The sequence below is a fragment of the Anoplopoma fimbria genome, chromosome 3 (genome assembly GCF_027596085.1).
Source record: "Anoplopoma fimbria isolate UVic2021 breed Golden Eagle Sablefish chromosome 3, Afim_UVic_2022, whole genome shotgun sequence".
Taxonomy (NCBI): domain Eukaryota; kingdom Metazoa; phylum Chordata; class Actinopteri; order Perciformes; family Anoplopomatidae; genus Anoplopoma; species Anoplopoma fimbria.
Genome location: NC_072451.1, coordinates 5,578,618 through 5,598,077, shown reverse-complemented (window position 1 = coordinate 5,598,077; position 19,460 = coordinate 5,578,618). Strand labels below are relative to the sequence as shown.

The 19,460-nt window shown below is 39.0% G+C and overlaps 2 protein-coding genes across 3 annotated transcripts in view; both read left to right on the top strand.

Moving 5' to 3' along the window:
• The window catches only part of tep1 (telomerase-associated protein 1), a 29,484-nt gene extending 28,838 nt beyond the window's left edge, over positions 1-646 (top strand). The window contains exon 57 of the mRNA XM_054623424.1: positions 91-646. Coding sequence (XP_054479399.1) covers positions 91-210 — 120 coding nt within the window. The 3' untranslated portion in view covers positions 211-646. The remainder of the gene's footprint in view (positions 1-90) is intronic.
• A 1,672-nt stretch (positions 647-2,318) lies between these two features.
• On the top strand, positions 2,319-19,448 carry LOC129111074 (eukaryotic translation initiation factor 5B-like). Of its 2 annotated transcripts, none has more exons than XM_054623380.1 (35): positions 2,319-2,509; positions 2,644-2,691; positions 4,251-4,322; positions 4,630-4,695; positions 4,787-4,855; positions 5,405-5,476; positions 5,562-5,633; positions 5,758-5,820; positions 6,573-6,641; positions 6,742-6,810; positions 7,307-7,378; positions 7,468-7,536; positions 7,609-7,680; positions 7,795-7,857; positions 7,952-8,011; positions 8,389-8,454; positions 8,553-8,603; positions 8,713-8,787; positions 8,989-9,036; positions 9,261-9,329; positions 9,431-9,484; positions 9,604-9,666; positions 11,273-11,338; positions 11,676-11,738; positions 11,847-11,906; positions 12,074-12,118; positions 12,579-12,662; positions 13,508-13,564; positions 13,763-13,852; positions 14,020-14,070; positions 14,887-14,940; positions 15,976-16,053; positions 16,179-16,218; positions 16,751-16,802; positions 16,952-19,448. In XM_054623380.1, the coding sequence occupies exons 1-35, from the start codon at positions 2,507-2,509 to the stop codon at positions 17,937-17,939; spliced, it is 3,093 nt and encodes a 1,030-aa protein (XP_054479355.1). In that variant the 5' UTR covers positions 2,319-2,506; the 3' UTR covers positions 17,940-19,448. The 2 variants fall into 2 exon arrangements, with proteins under 2 accessions (XP_054479355.1, XP_054479346.1); XM_054623371.1 differs by having other exon boundaries at positions 9,601-9,666.
• Positions 19,449-19,460: the final 12 nt, after the last annotated feature.

Here is a 19,460-nt window from a genome sequence, read left to right as displayed (position 1 = left end):
TTGCAATGAACTTCTTTCTTTACATTCATTCATAAATAAGTTAAAATGGTCTTAATTTGCCTTCTGCCCTCTATCTTTCTCTTCCTCCAGGTCGGTATGTTTGTGTGTGGGGCTCCAGTTTTGCATTTGGAGGTGAACCCTGTAAACCCTACTGAGCTGGTTTGTGCTGACAGACAGGGAAAGCTCTACTTTCTCTCCTGGAAAGAATAATCCTCAAGATATAAGCCGCTAAATTCAGCTTTTAGTAAAAATGTCTTAAACGGTACAGTAATCAAAGATTTCCAGTCATGTTTTCCTTCCTCTCTGTCTCAATGACGATGACTATGCAGTAAATACTCTCTCTCTCTCTCGCTCTCTCTCTATATATATATAATTTAAAAATGAAAGTAAATTTTTGTCATATATGGGAAAAGCATTTAGGTAATAGTTACAAAGATATGTTTACATGTGCCTTTCATTTTACATGGCTAAAAAAACTTGTATAAAAAAAAAAAGCCTTAAAAATACTATCAGTTATAGTTTTGTGTGAGCTGAATTAAAGAATTGTTTCTATTTGCTTAAAAAAAGTGGGATATGAACCACTTTGGGTGGAAAAATGAGAACACTATCAACTTTTCTTTGTTAATAAATTTATTGTTCAAATCTGCACTGGTTTATGTTTTTTTTTTTTAAAGGAATTATTCAGAAAACACAGATTTGCCCCAAAATGATTGTATGTCATACTTTTTTCACATTCAACAAATGGTCAATAAATTAATTTAATTAGTTGCATTTATTTTATAGTCCTTGGACAAGAAAATTGATGGTAACAATCTTGTTATTGTCATATTTTGTTTACAGTAAATTATTATATTTAAAAGGAGATTAAACCAAAAGCAGGAGGATTAGATTTAACTACTATTTGACACGTTTAATGAAAACAGACGCTGTTTAGTTGTGAGACATCATTGGTAAACGCTGATTCTTTGATTTAAGGAGGATCCCTGCTCTACCACTGAGCCAGAGTGGCCCTCAATGGCAGACATGTAAACAAAGCTTATCAGCTAATGATTTAACAACTCTGTTATCTGCACTGAATTGCTTCTGTTTTATTGACAGTGGATCACATTTAGTGCCATAAAACATGATATGTAAATACAACTATCTCCTGTGCTGCACACTGGATTTGTGCTCCTTAAGTCCATTCGGTCTCCGGTTGCTCCGGACGGACTTAAGGAGCGACCGAAGACTGCTCCTTAAATCTGGTCTTAGGTCGCTCCTTGAGTCCCTCCTGTCTTAGGTCGCTCCTTAAGTCTGCCCGGTCTTAGGTCGCTCCTTAAATCCGGTCTTAGGTCGCTCCTTGAGTCCGTCAGGTCTCAGGTCGCTCCTTAAGTCCCTCCTGTCTTAGGTCGCTTCTTGAGTCCCTCCTGTCTTAGGTCGCTCCTTAAGTACGTCAGGTCTCAGGTCGCTCCTTAAGTCCCTCCTGTCTTAGGTCGCTCCTTGAATCCGGTCTTAGGTCGCTCCTTGAGTCCGTCAGGTCTTAGGTCGCTCCTTAAGTCCCTCCTGTCTTAGGTCGCTCCTTAAGTACGTCAGGTCTTAGGTCGTCCCTTAAGTCTGCCCGGTCTTAGGTCGCTCCTTAAATCCGGTCTTAGGTCGCTCCTTAGGTCCGTCAGGTCTTAGGTCGCTCCTTAAGTCTGTTCGGTCTTAGTTCGCTCCTTAAGTCCCTCCTGTCTCAGGTCGCTCCTTAAGTCCCTCCTGTCTCAGGTCGCTCCTTAAGTCCCTCCTGTCTCAGGTCGCTCCTTAAGTCCGTCCGGTCTCAGGTCGCTCCTTAAGTCCCTCCTGTCTTAGGTCGCTCCTTAAGTCCCTCCTGTCTTAGGTCGCTCCTTAAGTCTGTTCTGTCTCAGGTCGCTCCTTAAGTCCCTCCTGTCTTAGATCGCTCCTTAAGTCTTACATTTTGTAATCCGTTTTAATATTAAAATGTATTATATATTTAATAAACCCATCTTCATATTTCAAACATGTATTTCTTTTTTTTATTGTTTTACCGATGCATTCTTTCCCGTGACATTCGTGTGACTTAATTAAGCACCAGCTTTAAATTGTGGACACATTTCTTAACCTGTTTTCTGTCTGAAGATAATAAAAAGGAAATTAAACAAATTATGAAAGACAAACTCTTATGTGGAAAGAAGGAGGACTGCACTGAGGCCTGAATTAAATGTGTAATAGTGGAGACTTTTCCGAGCCGCACTTGAAAGCAACACCCACAGGTGAGACGGAGACGCCCTCTCTACACAGGTAGAGGAAGAAAAGACAAACTGGCACCACCGGTTTCAGTGATGTCAGCTTCATGAAAAACACACCCACACAATGGTCTCATGGGAAGTCTCTGATCTATTGTTGTTATTTCCCCCCCATCTTTATTGAGTGCAAACAACCGAGAGTATCAACACAGAGAGAAGCTCCCGTTGAGGATTCAAACTGACTGAACGTTGATAAACCAACGGGCAGACGCGGGGCAGCTCTCATGGTGAGTGAACGTTCTAAAGTTGCCAACGGTTATTCCTCGCGACAGAAGGTAACGTTCGTTGTTTTTTTTTTGAAAATGTCGGTTAATGTACGTTGAAGTAACGGTTGGTTGTGTTGTTTACTCCTGTTTGACAGGATCGATACGATGATTTGGATTTGGAGTGTGAGGAAGGAGGCGTAGCTGTGAGTATTGTTGTAAAACTTTATAACTTCATAACGTTTTTTTGATGTTTCTGAAGTCAGTTCGCTAAAAAAAATAATTGTTTAGTCTGTTAACCGACCTGACCTCTATCCGTCAGTGTGACGTCACATACACAATGCACTAAACTAGTGAAGCTGCCCTGACTGGAGGCAGCCAATCAGCGCTGTCCTCCTCTCCTCCAATCAGCGCTGTCCTCCTCTCCTCCAATCAGGGCAGCTTCACTGAACTAGTGAAGCTGCCCTGATTGTAGGCAGCCAATCAGCGCTGTCCTCCTCTCCTCCTCGCTTCTGATTGGTCGGCTCGTGGAGGAAGAGGAAGTAGGGACAGTAAAGATGGACAGCAGTGGAAAAATGCAATTAGCCCCACCTTTACCAGATGCATCATTCGTGATGCTTACATATTAATGCATCACAAGTACATTTAACTACTCAAGTACTTCACTAAAGTACAGTTTTGTGGTATGAGTAGTACTTTATACGTTGGACTTGAATTTAAACAATGACTATGAGGGTTTAAATGCAGACTTTCAGCTTTAATTTAAGTGCACAGTGTTGAAACCGTAGCCCTAATATCATTGCTGGATTACTAGATTGCCTCAGGGTAAGAATGTGCCACTAATGAAGGTCAAGTTTCCATAGTTAAAGGACAAAGCTGGTGTTTGGTGGTTTTTCTAACTTACAAACTCCATGAAAAAGATCAAAACCAACAACGTGTAAGTCCGTCTCTCAATACTTTGAGGCACTCAGCCACAAGCCAATGGTTCCTACTGAAGACGACCATCTTTGAAAATAGGTTACAAATGTATTATTTCATCGTTAACATAGGCTCAGTAGTTTCCTTAAACAGCGGGGCAATGCAGTTTTGAAACAAACACTGCTTAAAGGGGTAAATATTGCATTTATGAGGGACTATTCTTTGCAGCGGATTAACATGTTATTGTGTTAAGTGGCTCTATAGAGTAAATCCTGCAGCATCAGGGCTGTTAAGAAATACTGTTTTCTTTTTAATACTTGGAAGTTGACAGACAATGCACTATTGTATAGCTATCTGGCCAGGCAACATACATAGAACTGAGTTAAATTATAACATCTTTTTGTGGTTTTCACCCAGTTCCCTGCTTAGGTAATGCCCATGTGTCTCCTTTTTATGTGATTATTAAACAGGAACATTTCAATCACATGATAAGATTTCCCATAGCCATCTATCTATCACTCTATAATTGCTGTCATCAAGGTTTCAAGTCCAGACATGATATCTGCTTCACGTCAAGACTTGAAATCTGGACGCAAAGCTGGACTGTGAGAGGTGAACAAGTGAATGCATCCTTTCATCGGTGATCTCAAACGTTTGCGGCCTATTTTCCAGTTTCAGAGAGACAGATTCATGCAGCTGACTCACAGACCATGACAGTGACTGTTAACCTGTTACTCAGTCATACTGACTGAAACCACAACAGAGAGTGTTTTCATCCTTTAGCATGTTTCAGATGCATACATTTGTTTTTGTACGTTTAATTTTCCTTTTTTTACTCCTCATTCAGCAAAAAGCTGCGAAATTTGGTGGGATGTTCAAAAAATCATCAAAGTCTGCTGAACCACGTCTACAGTTACAGGTGATGTTTTGAATTTAGAATTGAAAATTTAACATCAAATCAATTTTAATTTCACTCGTAAAGAAAGGCTCCCTGGGGAACATTAATAAACTGACGTATTGAATATGTATGGAACGGAATATTTGACACCCATTTTTAAGAATTTTACCCATACTGGTATTGTCAATGTGTACAACAGTAAAATACAAATGCTATTCTGTAAAATGTACGATTTTGATTTTAACCTTAAATAACGACCTACTGTAAAAATGGATTTACACTATTTGATTCTGCCTCTACTAACATAGTTTTCATATTGACTTTACAGGACAGTTTATCAGTCAGCAGTGAACTTTCAAAGAGCAGTGATAGTCTGACTGACAACAGCAGCAAGGTGATGCTCAGGTTGTGTTTTGTTTTATTTTTCTATCAAAACATTTTAGTTCTCTGAACTTAATAGACCAACTTGTTTATTAATATTTCAGGAGAAAGGAGGCGTATTCAAAGGAGTGTTTAAGAAGACAACCAAAGCTAACAAAGACGGGCAGTCAGAGGTTTGTAGTCTCCTACTGTGTTAACATCGTGTTTCTTATTTTTAAAAATGTAGCTAGAAGTGAAATTATTTGTCAATTAATCAATTAATTTATAAACAAAATATTAGTCAAGAACAATTTGACATATTGTTTTTTCGTTTAAGCTATTTATCAAATAAAAATGTCAAACATTTGTTGATACCAGCTTCTGAAATGTGATAGATTGCTGCTATTTCCTGTTTTATAAGACTTTATATTGATGAATAATGAATTAGTTTAAAAGTTATCACAAGGTGAATTGATAATACAATTAATTCCCTAGTTATTTAAATGTTGAATTCATTTATTATTACTCATGTGCAGTCAAAGGTTGAAGTCACAGAAAAGGAAACATTTGTTTTTAATACATTTATTTGCATTTATTATTATTTTACTCACTTTCTTACATCGTGTTTCTAATATTACATAAGTTTCTTATTCTCTTAAAGTCTTTTGTAATTACTCTAAAATGTCTGCCCTGAGTACTCAGTCAACAAAAATGGGTGAAAACCTTTTTTTAATCTTCTTTAGGTCTCCCTCTCAATACAAAATCCTGAACTGTCTGTCAGTAGTGACAGCTTAACAGACAACAAGTCATCAAAGGTGAGTCTACTTTCTGCTCGGTCATATTTTAGGTTTTTATTGTTAGTCTTTTAAACTAAACTTTTTGCTGCACTTTTCTCTTTAGGAAAAATCAGGTGTGTTTGGTGGGTTACTAAAACGATCTCCTAAACCAGGACATGTCCGGAGGCCTTCACAGGTGAAACATGATCTACTGTAAAATGTCCTTGCAACCGATATACCATCAGCTGAATGCCTGACATGTAAAATGTTTTGTTGTGCTATTTCTGAAAGAGACTGACAGATAATCTTGTGTGTTTCAGGATCTTTTGGACAACGAGTTCACAGCCAGTAACAACAGTCTGTCTGAGAACACCACAGCTAAGGTGAGTCTCATCAGGCAAATCATTTTTAAATGCTTTGGAAAAACCCAACAAACAACTGGGAACAAATACAAAAGAAAAACAGTATTCATACAATGGATGCAGTATAACCAAACTAACACAGCACTAATAAAAAACTAATCTAAAATATAAATGTGATACAATATAAAGAATATAAACAAAAAAATAGTAATTGAATAGAAAATATTTATGTGATGTTTTGCAGTATGACTTCCTTGATTTTTTTTTTAGAATCTTTCAATGAATCCCTGTAATAATTGTTATCACCCCTCCAATCATTGAAGAATATTTAAAATAATAACCAATATGAATGCTTGCTTATTTATGCTTAAAAAATATATTTTATATATTTATACAAGCATACATAAATACATACATACATGCAAAACACATCAAATTAGATTTTAGTCCAAAAGAGCATTGACTTCTTCCTCAGTGTAAACTAGTGACTATGTTGGTGATGTCGTTTAACATTCAATAGGTGTGTAGCGATCGCCTCATTGGCTGGTGAGTTTGAGTAGGCTGTGTTTTTGTTGTTGTGTTTGGAAGCGCATGCTTGAATCTGCATGCATCAGCAATTTGGAAGAACTGCTGGCCAACATGTGACGCACTAAATCCCTGCCTGTCCATCGGACATCTGCATCAGTTCAAAATACAAACAATTCAAAACAATTGGTTTTATTTATTTCTACTTTTACATGTTTAAGTAATTATGATATGACTTTTTTCTCCAGGAGAAAGGAGGGGTGTTCAGTGGGATGTTTAAAAAATCTAAGCCTTTTGGAGCAAGGGCCCAATCTCAGGTGAGAGTTGTGCATCTCACTTGTCTCACTTTTACATTTGTTACATTATTAGAAGATGATGAGAATAATCAGTGAGGGATGTTTGTTTTTTTGCCATCAGGAGGATTTGTCTGAACCCAGCGAGCTCTCAGGCAGCAAAGACAATATTTCTGTGAATAGCAACACTAAGGTGAGATTTGTGAAAGTACAAAGTTTCATATTCATCCTCTTGTATGACTGATTCAAGTATGCTTTTTTCTGTTTCGTTGCATTTTGCAGATAGCCCTGTTGGACTCACTTTTGTTCAGCTTTGGTCCTAAATTTGCATGACCAACAAGTAGAAACACAGATGCACTGTGCTTTGAAAAAGAAAAGTCCTTATTCTTCCACATTTATTTATGAACTACATCAGAAATGTGACATCAGATCTTTTTTTCTGGTCTAAGTGCGCGGCAGTGTCATCGAACTGTGGAATAATATGACTGTTGTATAGCTGTTTGTATTGAGCTCAGCAGATGGTGGATTTGGGAAAATGCGAGGTAGTCCTGCATGCATCAGCATTCGTATGTGGGTACAGGCAGCTGTTTGAAGTCTGTGCCTGCCTATCCATCTGACATCTGAAATCGAGCGCGAACATGCATGGGCAAAATTTTGCAAATAATTTCCTTGTTACTTTCCATCTCCAGGAGACAGGAGGGGTGTTCAGTGGGATGTTTAAAAAGTCCCCAAAGCCTTCTGAAGCGAGGGCACAATCTCAGGTGAGAGTTGGGCTTCCAGTCTTACCTGTGTTACATTATAAGGAGATGGTGATAATAAACAGTGGGGGACGTTTCTTTCTTGCCTTCAGGAGGATTTGTCTGCACCCAGCGAGCTCTCAGGCAGCAACGACAATCTTACGGGGAATAGCAACACTAAGGTGAGATTTTGGAAACCAGAAAATTATTAGAATTTCACCCAAAACTTTTTAATGTGACTTTTTCTTCTCCAGGAGACAGGAGGGGTGTTCAGTGGGATGTTTAAAAAGCCCCCAAAGCCTTCTGGAGCGAAGACACAATCTGAGGTGAGAGTCATGGAGTATTGCTGCTCATCTCACCATTAAACCATGTTGCTCTGAATTATTAGTTATTAGGACAGGATCAATATTGATTGGTTGACTTTCGTATCTTGCCTTCAGGATGGTTTATCTGAACCCAATGAGCTCTCAGGCAGCAACGACAATCTTTCTGAGAACACTAAGGTGAGGTTTGTTAAAGCCAGCCATTGTCAGACTGCAAGATCAAAACTTACTGTAAATGTAACATTAAACGCTGGCTTTATATTGTTCTCCTCAGGAGAAAGGAGGACTCTTTGGTGGTGTGTTCAAGAAAAAAGGGGCCAAATCTCAGTCTCAGGTAAAATGGTCAAGTTACTCAAAGACAGGATTTTTAATCCAAAAACGTTATGTAGTCTCTTTAAGGGATATTTTGTTTGTTATGAGCATGACACAAGAGAAATGGACGTGTAAATAAGTTTTCACCAGCATTGTCTAATTTATTTGCAAACAAAAACAAAAGATAATCACACACAAATTCTATACATGGTGACTTTATTATTTTATCCCATAAAGATTTTGTTGATCTTTAAAGAGCACTTTCATTTCTGAACTTGCGCGCTAATGGTAACCTGCAGCCTGTTTTGCTCCATAGCCTTCAGTCGTATGTTAAAATGGTGGATATTTCCTTCTTCCTGGTTGTAATATTCTTACTGTTTGCTTTATCCCTCTGTTTAGGATGATTTGACCGTGGATAGTGAACTCTCTGCCAGCAGTGACAGTCTCACAGAGAAGTCGTCAAAGGTGAGAGTTGAACCTGCACCTGCAATGTATGGACACCAACAGAACATCAATAAGATAAAATCTGTTTGTAACTTAAACGGCTTTGTATTGTTTGTCAGGGTGGAGCTGCAGCGAAGATCCTGAAGAATCCTTTCACCTCATCATCTCAGGTAATTTTATCTCACATTTAATGCTGCATCAGATAAATTACTCTACTAGCAAGTACATTACTCTGTCGGTCATGAGTAATTACTGGTTATGTGTAATGTGTTGTAACAGGATAAGGAAAAGACTGGACACTCAGGAGACTCAAGTGAGAACACCTCTACTGCAGAAAAGCCCAAAGCCAAGCAGGTGGGTTGTTATGGCGGAGTAGCTGACTTTTACCTCTGTTACTTTACAAACAGTTTACCAAGACATCATGAAAGCTTTCTGAAACTAGTAATAGGCTCAAAGATTTATTTTTTTTGTCTGAATGTTAAGGACTACTGTGACTTTTAGATGAAGGGTCGGGCTATTGTAGGTTTCATTTAATGTGTCTTTGTCTTATTTCAGAACGGATTTAGTGCGATGATGAAGAGCACATTCTCCACTGACAAGCAGGTAAGAAGGGCCGTAATGTACTCTTGGCTTTACCGCATGTCATCAGTTCATCTTTCCCATCTTATTCCCCTGAACCTAATTAGTATCTAACACATTAAAGCCTAAAAAAAAAATATATATATATTTTAAATATAAGGTAATCCAAAGTTGATGTCAAGCTGGTTAAACAACTACTAATACTAGTATTGCTTATATTTTACGACAAATATTGACTCCATCTGCAGGAGAAAAACTCAGACTCTGACAGTGAGGAGATATTGGACAATGGAGAGAGCCAACCCAGTCACAAACAGGTTTTTTGAATGCTCATTATAAAAGTTCTTGTTCTGATGGTTTCAATCTTAAATTGAATTTCCGTATGTGGTCCTTATTTTGTGTTTTGCTACATATTCAGAGTAAATTTTCTGAGGCGATGGAAAAGATGAACCCGTTTCGATCTGCAAACAAAGTAAGGAGGGTTGAGATTGTAATCTTTTGATTGTGCTCAAGAATAAATGGATGTATTAAGAGAGTGTCGTGTTTGTGTTTATATAAAAGAATGATTTCTGTCATCTCTTTTCTGAGAAGCAGACAAGCTCAGATGACGAGGAGCCATCCGAGAGCAGCGGGAAGTCATCCGGCAAAAAACAGGTGCTTTGACATTTAGTTGTTTATTTTTTCAGTATACATTGGCCTCATTGAGGGAAGGAGTAGAACGGGAACATTCCTATCTGTGCAGCTACACTCACAGGCTCTGTCTGCAGTCCACCTTAAGTTGTCTTGCCTGGTCTTGTTGAGAGAGTCATACCATTAGTATCTGTCACAGGGAACAGCTTCAAATATCTATAATCTGCTTGTCTTGCAACTTGTTTTGCAGAGACCAGGCAAAACAGGTTTTATAAGTATTTGGGGTATTTATTTATGCTTTCATTTAACAAGTTCACTGTAGAGGGATGACAGAAGTAAGGAGAGGGGGGTGATGTTGAGCAACATACCCAAACCAGCCCCAACAACAACCTCTAAGCCACCAGTGCTCCCCAGACCAGCGAAAACTCTTGGTTATATAACTCATCTCATTACATCAGAAGGGAAACTAGAAAACATGGAAATCTAGTGTTGGCAGTGAGCATGGTCACTATTGTTAAAATGGCTTGTCTGTAGTCATAACACACTGATTTTGAAAACGAGAGGCTCGGTTAGCTGTTAGCCTCTGATCATCTGTCTGTGCCCATTGGTTTCAACAGAGAATGCTAACAGGCTGTTTTATGCAATCTTAGTGACAAGTCAGACCGATATTGCATTTTTGAGGACGTTACTGATACCCCTATTTTTGAGTTTGAAAAATAAACAAAACATCGACTGATAGTAATTTTCTTAAAAGAAAAAAAGGCAACATATACACAGATGCAGCTATATCTTCAGTACTGTAAGCTAATGTTGGTCAATATATCGTCCTAGCAGATTAATCAGTCTAACTTTGAACCCGGTGTACTCGGTGGCTGATGAAGCAGATTCAAATCTAAATTGTTGATCTGTCCCTCACACTCAGAAATCCATGGCTGGAGCCATGTCCAAACTGAATCTATTCCAGTCTGCAAATAAAGTAACTATGCTGTTGATCGTGTTTGGTCATTGTGGAGGTGTGGAGTGAGATGATCACGATGTTTCAAGTGACAGGAGGTCACTGTAGTGGCGATGGGACTGATGATTATGGTGATGGTGGTGACCATTTGAGGGGATGTTTTTGGTTAATTTTAGATTTAGTTAGTTTTTGCATATTGAACCCAATTCAGTACTACACATATAATTGACATTCCAATATACCACTTTAATAACAATGTTGATGCAATTTAGATTTAAGGGTGTATTTTTTCTTCCACTGCAGACAACCATTGTTTTCCATTTATTTCTGTATGGAATGAAAATCAAATGGTAGACTCATGAAACTTGTTAAAGTTCTTTAATTCATCACAGTGGACATCAAGCCTTTTAATGATTTTAGCCCCAACTGCAAAGAGATATTGATCCTCATATAGTACAAAGATACATGAAAAACAATGGTTAGCTGAAATAATAGGAAAAAATACATTTTGAAAATCTAAAACTGTAGAGTAAGCATTTGAAAGTGGTCAGCAAAAATACAAAAAGTATACAATCCACGATTGGTAGTTTAAAGTTTAATATGGTTCTTTATCAATAAACAATCTGATTTTAGTTGATGCAGTTTAATAGCCTATATTTAATTTGCTTTGTTCAGAAAGACGCTGAAGACACAGAGACTCTCAAGGAGAACGAGAAACAAGGGGAAGAGAAGCTGAAACCGGTCAGTCTATTTTTTGCATCACTCATGAGTCATCAGTGACCACACACACACACACACACACACACACACACACACACACACACACACACACACACACACACACACACACACACACACGCGCACACAATCACAGCGGATCAACTTCTGTCAAAAATACCCTCCCTCCTCACACTCCCCTGGACCTCCACCAAATCCTCCTCATAGCCTCCCAATCCAGTCTGCTCGTAGTCAAACCTCCCTGCCCTCCTGCTCCACCACACTGTGTGATTCTGTGTGTGTGTGTGTGTGTGTGTTGTGTGTGTGTGTGTGTGTTTGTGTGTGTCCGTGTCCTTGGCAGGTCCCACGAGAGAGGAAGGAGAGAAGTGAAACTCCAATGGTTCCACCCAGACCAACAGAAGAGGTTTGCAAGCAGTTACACCCGACTACGTGACATGTGGTCCAAGTGAGACTCTTCTGACTTCTGCTCTGTTTGTTATATCGTGTTGTTAAGGCTGTGATCTCTCCACAGGAGATGAAGAGGACGTCCACACACGACAAAGTAAAAGCAAGAGGAACTGAGGATAATCAGGTACAGAAGTTGTCTACTTCCTCATGTATTTGAAAATATGTGAAGATAGTTGGCATACAAGTTAAATCATTTAATTGTCTCTTAATTTCATGCTTTGTATTCATGGAAAGCTACTCCAGGGTGACGCTCTTGTGGAAAAAACAATGTTTTTATTGTATCCTCTGCAGGATAACAAGGACATGATCTCCAGATCTTCCAGACCGACAGAGAAGGTAGTTAAAGCCTTCAGTGTTTAGAGACTAATGGCTGTTTGTGTTTGTTCTGAGTGTGTATCAGTGTGTATGGATGCTGGCTTATTCGCCCTGTAGAAACTGGAGTAGATGTCATAGAGGTAATTGAACCTTTAGTGGAAAAAAATATTAAAATTATTATTATATAATTATTTCTTTTTTCTAAAAACATAACCTTTTTATGATTATTTAAAAGCAGTTTGAAATCATCTCCGCCTCAAAGAAATATAGGTCTAAGGAACCCTGAACAAATTTCTAGACTAAATATTGGTCTTGGATGTGCTTCAATATTATAATATAACCATTTGTTTTCACACGACTTCATCGGTCAACTCACACGAAAACGGAGGCCCACATACCAGTCAGTGCACACACTTAGAAAACACTTTGCTGAAACATCCTGTAAGTTTAATTAAAATGTAATGAGTCTAATTTGCTGCAGAGCCAACTGGACGACAAAGACCTCAAAGATGAATCAGCTGAAGCCAAAGAGGGAGACGAGGTGAACCCTCCGGAAAGCAAAACAGTGAGTCTATTTCTTCATCACTGTCGCTCACACGGTATTTAATACTAATCCAAGTCTTTTTATTAGCCTTAATCTCAGAAAACTGAGAGGCACACAACCGTGGTTGATCCCACATTTATTTCTGCATGCAGGTGAAAACAAACACAAAGAGTAATTGCGGCAGGTATTGTGCCAGGATCTCATTGTTTGAGTTCCTGCTTCTTCCGTATTACTTCTTTCATGCCATGCAAATGACATGTCACCACCAGACTATTGTCAGTGTGAGGTTTATGAAAGCTCATTCTTATTATTCATCACAAGGCAATTTAACCTCTTAACATACAGTTTTCCACTTTTGTTTTTCCAATTTCTATTACTTATTCCATACACTCTGACAGTGTTATATATTCTCTATCATATTGTTCCAGCTCCTGATCTTTTTGCATTCATTTATACACATTTCTCAAGAAATTTAGGGCTGATATATTTGATATCTTAAGAAACTTTGGGATGAAATGAAGTGCAGCCGGTTTGAACAATGTTTGGCTGCGCAGCATGAATTACTGTCCCCCTCCTAGCCACTGCTTGTTAAGGAGTTGTTTAAGTTCCTTTTATAGATGTTGTGAGATTATAGTGCAGGTATTTTGATGAACAGTAAATAGATAGTTACTTGTCTATTTACAGGAAGAAACAGACACATGACTTATTTGCAGAGGGGCATGTATTTGAACTGTACCTCACATTAAGCACATGCAGTTCTCAGGGCACCAGCAGTTGTAATGAAATGCAGTTCTTCCAGTTATTGCTTCTCATGTCACCTAACACATTGTTACTGTGCTTTTTTTTTTTTTTTTTTTTTTTTACAGACCAAGGTGAAAAAACCAAAGCGCCATAATCCATTTATGCCAAATGATGAAGCAAAGGTACTTTCTGGATTTTACTCTTCATACAGTATTAAAACAGTCATGAAGACATTTACCTTCTTTGCCCCTACTTCAATTTGTTATATTTACTATATTTAATTCAGTAACTCCTCAACATTGTTTGACAAAGGCCACAGAATGTTAAAATGTAGTTAAAATGAGGAAGGAGTTCATATGGAACCCTGTTTTACTTTACAGGCTCAGTCAGATGATGAAGGGCTGAAAGAGGAAGAGGATTCTTCTTCTAAAGAGGAAACGAAAGATGAAGAGGGCAATGACAAAACACAGGTATTTTAACTCATATCTTTAACTAAATGCTTGTTGGTTGATTAAACAGTTCTTGGTGTGCTAGACACAGGAACAAAATGTTCATTTTACAGTAGGTACAGCTAAAGGAACATTTCAGACCTGTATCTTCCTCGGAGTAACACTGCTTTCCTAATATTTCTTTTCAGACCAAAGTCAAGAAACCTAAGAAACACAACCCCTTCATGCCTCGTGGCAAGGTAACGTGACATGTTCAGACCTGTTTCCTCCCATGTGACTAATACTTCTTTGTTTAAACCACACAGCCATATTTCTTTTAACACACCACCTAACTACAATTACTCCTAAGAATAATGCTGCTGAATAACTGCGCTTTGGGCTCATTTAGCAGTTTGCATCATTTAGGACAACGCACATGTCAACACACTATATAATAGAATATAATCAGTTTTTTACCAGACAATAGATGTGTGTTTCTGCACGTCACTGAACTGGACAAACTAGAATTTGAGTTGACTGATCACGTGAGGCACTATACACCACATCCACCCATTTCAGGCATTTAGTGGTCTAACTAATCTGTGCTTATGAAGTTCATTGATAGTTTACTATAAGGCAAATTTATGACTAAAAGGTCTGTTTCAGTCATCAGACCCGTCCCTGAAAACAACTTCTTTCTGATAACTGATAAGCAACCAAGTCTCTGAGGGAACAGAAAATAGTCTTCTTCCTCCAGAGCAGCTGTAGTGCTACTTGTTTTTAGGTATTTCGAGACTCTGAAACCTAGTAGAGAGCTAAACACACAGCTGAAATTCCAAGCACATGTTACCCTTGTGAGCAAATCCCTGAGGTAGTTGCATAGTTGAAAAGTAAGTCATTGTTGCATTAATATTTTGACATTCGATTCTTCATTTGTTCCAATAAGATAACTTCCTTCTGCAGAAAATTCTCTCTCTGGGAAACCATATCAGCCCAAAAGCAAAGTATTCTATTGATAATTGAAATGCTTAAACTGTGTGCTTGGGTGTGTGTGTGTGTGTTTGTTTGGGTTTCAGGGCAAAGGTTTACAGAGGAACGCATGTGACGGAGCTGCAGGCGACACAGCAGAGGTAGAGTTAATCAAACGCTCATCAGTCATCTGAATGAGACAGAAAATTGTATTTGCTGTTGCTTTACTTTCTCTCTTTTCTTCAGTCACCTCTCATGCAACCTTTAACATTTCTGTCAGTGTCAGTATATTTGTCCAACAGACTGACGAGTTGCAGTCTTACTCATTGTGGTTCAGGATTACAAAAGGCCTGTTTCAGTTCTCAGACCCGTCGCTAAAAAAAAAACCCAACCTCAAAGTCTCCATGGTATCCACTCAGGTGTTTTGTTTTTTTTGCCCCCTCCGCTCTCGACATGAAACCCACCCCCACACCTCCACACAGTGTTTTTGCATGTCCAAAGAAGAGAGATGAGATTAGGTTGCAATGTGCCCAAACTTGTTTCTCTGCTTCCCTTTTCAACGTGTTCATGGACATTTTCTTACTTCTGCAAAAACAGCAGTGCATTCAGAATCCTTTTTAACCAACACTTCCTCTTCTTTATCTGGCCTCTATCTGAGCATATATAGCATGAAAAGTGAAACTGAGGATAATGGACACTTGTTTAGTTGATTTGAATATTTGGGCGGCTGTGGCGTAGTGGAGAGCAAGGTAGTTCTCCAATCAGAGGATCGGTGGTTCGATACCCGGCCTCGGCAGTCGATGTGTCCTTGGGCAAGACACTTAACCCCAAGTTGCTCCCGAAGGCTTGCCATCGGTGTGGACTGGATGATGAATGTTAGTTAGAGTCTGATGGTGGCACCTTGCATGGTAGCCTGTCATCAGTGTGTGAATGGGTGAATGATATGTAATATACTACTGACTGTAAGTCGCTTTGGATAAAAGCGTCTGCTAAATGACTGTAATGTAATGTAATGTAATACTTGCTCTATATGTTTCTCAGTCATTTTTTCTGACTCACATATACTTAAGCTATACCGTAGACCACTCAGAGTTTTTGTCTTTACACAGGAAAAAGAGATCTTGGAAAGGAAGAAGAATCTTTGTATTGAAATGAGTGAATATGTTTTTAAAGCTGTATCATTTCTGTTGTTTCAGAATGAAGGTGGAGATAGATCTTTGTTTGACAGGCTGGAGGACTTACGTGTTGATCCATCACAGCCTGAAGACGGACAGGTTGGTTTCTGAAGTAAAATATGTCATCATAGTAACATGACAATCAAATCTGCTGCCTCTTTATTTACTGTTTGTATAGCAACCATAAACAAACAATCCCATACAAATCTAATGGTGTCTTTCAGGATGTGGAGAACCTTATGGAGTGGTGGAACAACGTGGAGTGTAAGTGACAAATAAAATGTTTTTCACTTTATTTGGCTTTCTTTTGGATTTGATCTGACAGTAAAGGGCCCAACTTTTAGTTTCTTCTTCAACCATTTACACCCTACAACCAAAACTATGTACACATCCCTGTTTACATACTTTAGTGTTCTGTTTTTCATGGTGTAGGCCCCTTTGTTCCTATTAAAGGATATCTAAATGCTGCAGCATACAATTACATTTTAGACAATAGTGTTGCAATTTGGGGAAGAACGTTTCCTTTTTCAACTTAACGATGCCCCCTTGCATAAAGCCAGGTCCATACATTTTTTTCAATTTGTTTTTCTTGGCTGAATGGGAACAAATCTCTTCAGCCAGGTTCCAAAATCTGGTGTAAAGCAGAGGAATGGATCCAGATATAGCAGTAGATTATGCCCATGCTGTTGAAATGACATATTCTGGATGTTTTGGTGCCCACATACTTTTGGCCATGTGATGAATGTAACATTATCAGAAAGCTTATTATAATTCTTTCTTGCTTTTTCTCCCTCAGCTTGGGAGGACACGCCTCAAGATGATGACATGACAGAAAAAGAAGAGGCCAAGTAAGTGAAGGCTAAAATGGATGTTTATATAAAACTTAACTTACTTATAACTGGTGGTATTTAGCCATACAGATAGCAAATAGATTTTTATTTGCGCTGCTCAAAACACTGACAAATTAAAATATTCACTCTGATGTTGTTCGTCTCAGGGCGTTTGCTGTGACTGCAGAGAGAGTGCAGAAGGGCATCCGTGTCTTCAACAAACTGTTCTCGGAGCGCGCTGAGAGCCTCTGGAAGCACGTCATCGACCTCAACACCATGGCAGACGGCCTGGACAAGTTCAGCAAGAACACAAAGATCGCTCAGATCACCGGCGGCTCTACCAGCGCCATCGGGGGCGTGGCCACCATCACCGGCCTCGCTCTGGCCCCGGTCACCATGGGAATCTCTTTGATTGTGACGGCTGTGGGATTGGGTGTCGCCACAGCGGGCGGTCTGACATCAGCAGGTGCCAGCATCTCCAACCAGGTCAACAACTCGAGGGACCGCAAGAAGGTGGAGAATATCGTGCAGGATTATCAGGAGAAGATGGTCGACCTCAACAAGTGCCTGAAATTCATCAAGCAGGGTATCGAGAACCTGAAGAGGTTCGACCTGATCAAGATGAAAAATCACGCTTACAACCGTGACTTCCCCGTGCTCAGCACCAGCTTCTATGAGGACGGCGCCATGGCAGGAAAGGCCATCCTCGTCAACGCAAATGAGATCATGCGTGTGGTGCAGATTGCCAACGTGGCGGGCAGCACAGCAGCCAGAGCGGTCCAGATCGCCAGTATGGCCACAGGTGTGCTCACCGGGCTTTTTGTAGCTATGGACATCTACTTTGTGGCCAAAGACTCCAAAGAGCTCAAGAAAGGGGCCAAGTCAGAGTTTGCTGCCAAAATCAGGGAGGTGGCTACGCAGCTGCACGAAGGTCTGGTGGAGCTCAACGGGATACGAGAGGAGCTGCAGTTCACCCCGTCAGAAAACACCGCAGGCAACGATACACCTGCTGTAGACAGCGACAGCAAAGAGAAAGAAAAAGAGAAAGAAAAAGAGAAAGAAAAAGAGTCCAAATACGACAGTTCAAGTGAAGATGAAATCGACCGCATTAAGAAAGCCATTAAAAAGGACTATGAGAGCCGAGAATATCTTTGAAGAAACTTAAAAAATGGAAGAGGCCTTAAATTGTGTTCTAGTGAAAAATGTTAAGTGTTTTTGAAAGTATCAGCTCAAACTCTAGCATACTGCTGCATTGTTGGCATCTATGAGGTGGTCGGTGCCAACGTTTTAGAAAAAGAAAACTACAATCAGGCCTGTTTTGTATGAGGGAACTTCACTCTTGATGAAATACAGTAGTTTCTTAAATTTCTGAACTTGAATCTTAACAGCATATCCACTACTGAGAGGAACTGAGGCTTTGCTGTAGATAAAGTATCATATCTGCTTCTCTGGCTGCTGTGCCAAGTGAGAAACTGCCATGTTGTCTTTAAGAAAACGATTTAACTGCATCATGTGTTTGGATAGTACAGTTTTAGATGAGCTAAATAAATAGGTACAGAGCATTTTCTAGATTTTATCATTTAGACTTTAAAGCGTTACCTAGAGTTTCATCAGTGTGTTGGTTCATATTGAAACACTTACTTATCAGGTGTAGAGATTGTGTATACGCTTAGCGAAGAGTGCCTTTATTATTTACACTACCTTAGAAATACACTGATTTAATGTGGCATTAGTCTATATATTTTTTGTTTGACATTTTAATATATATAATATATATGTGCATTCATTGAGAAATATGTGTGTTTTAGAGATGTCTATCTTCCAGTTTAGGACGAATGGGAAATATCTGATCATGCTAACCTAGCCAACGTTATTTGGTCATTTAGCATAAGCTTTTGCCAATTTTTTTGTAATTCATGGTATACTGTGTTTCCTCCCACTTAACATTTTTAAATATGATTTTGATCTAGTGCCAGGTGTGTTAACCAAATGTCATATTATCTCTAAATCCCCTCCTGTAAACTGGTCATATGTTAGCAAGCTAACATTAGCTAAGCTGCTGTTACACCGGTCAGTTACTGGGTGTAAATATTTACTAGCGACTAATCTTTACATGAGAATCAGTTGTTGTGGACCCACCTGTTTTGATTTAATGATGTGTAATCTATACTTTGTAAACACTTGGAACAGCTGGTGCAACATAACAAACACAAACATACACAAACATAAAAACCTAATGGGAGACCTGGTGGGAAGATATGATGGTCATTTTTTTCTTTCAATACTTCCACTAGTTAAGTCTAAAGTTTTCTACCATGTCTTCTGTCATATTAGAAGTTTTAATGGTTTTGAAGTGCAAAAGTCTCTCCATTGATAACTGGAATGACACAAGACAACAAGAAAAAAACAGCAAGGATTGTGTCAACCTCTCCGGTTTGCCATCTCCTTTTATTATTGCATTGCTATTTTACAGAATGATTTCAAAATCAGGGTTTGATATGCAGGCTGGTCTGTAAGCACTGATGATGTCAGTTCTGTGGTCTGTTAGATTAACCTCATATTTATTTTTCTGGGTGGAGTTGTTCATTCGAAACTACCTACTTATGTGCAATATATTGTAAAACTTTAATAAATGTAGAATTGTAAATTAAAAGGTCAAAGAAACATTTTTCTGTC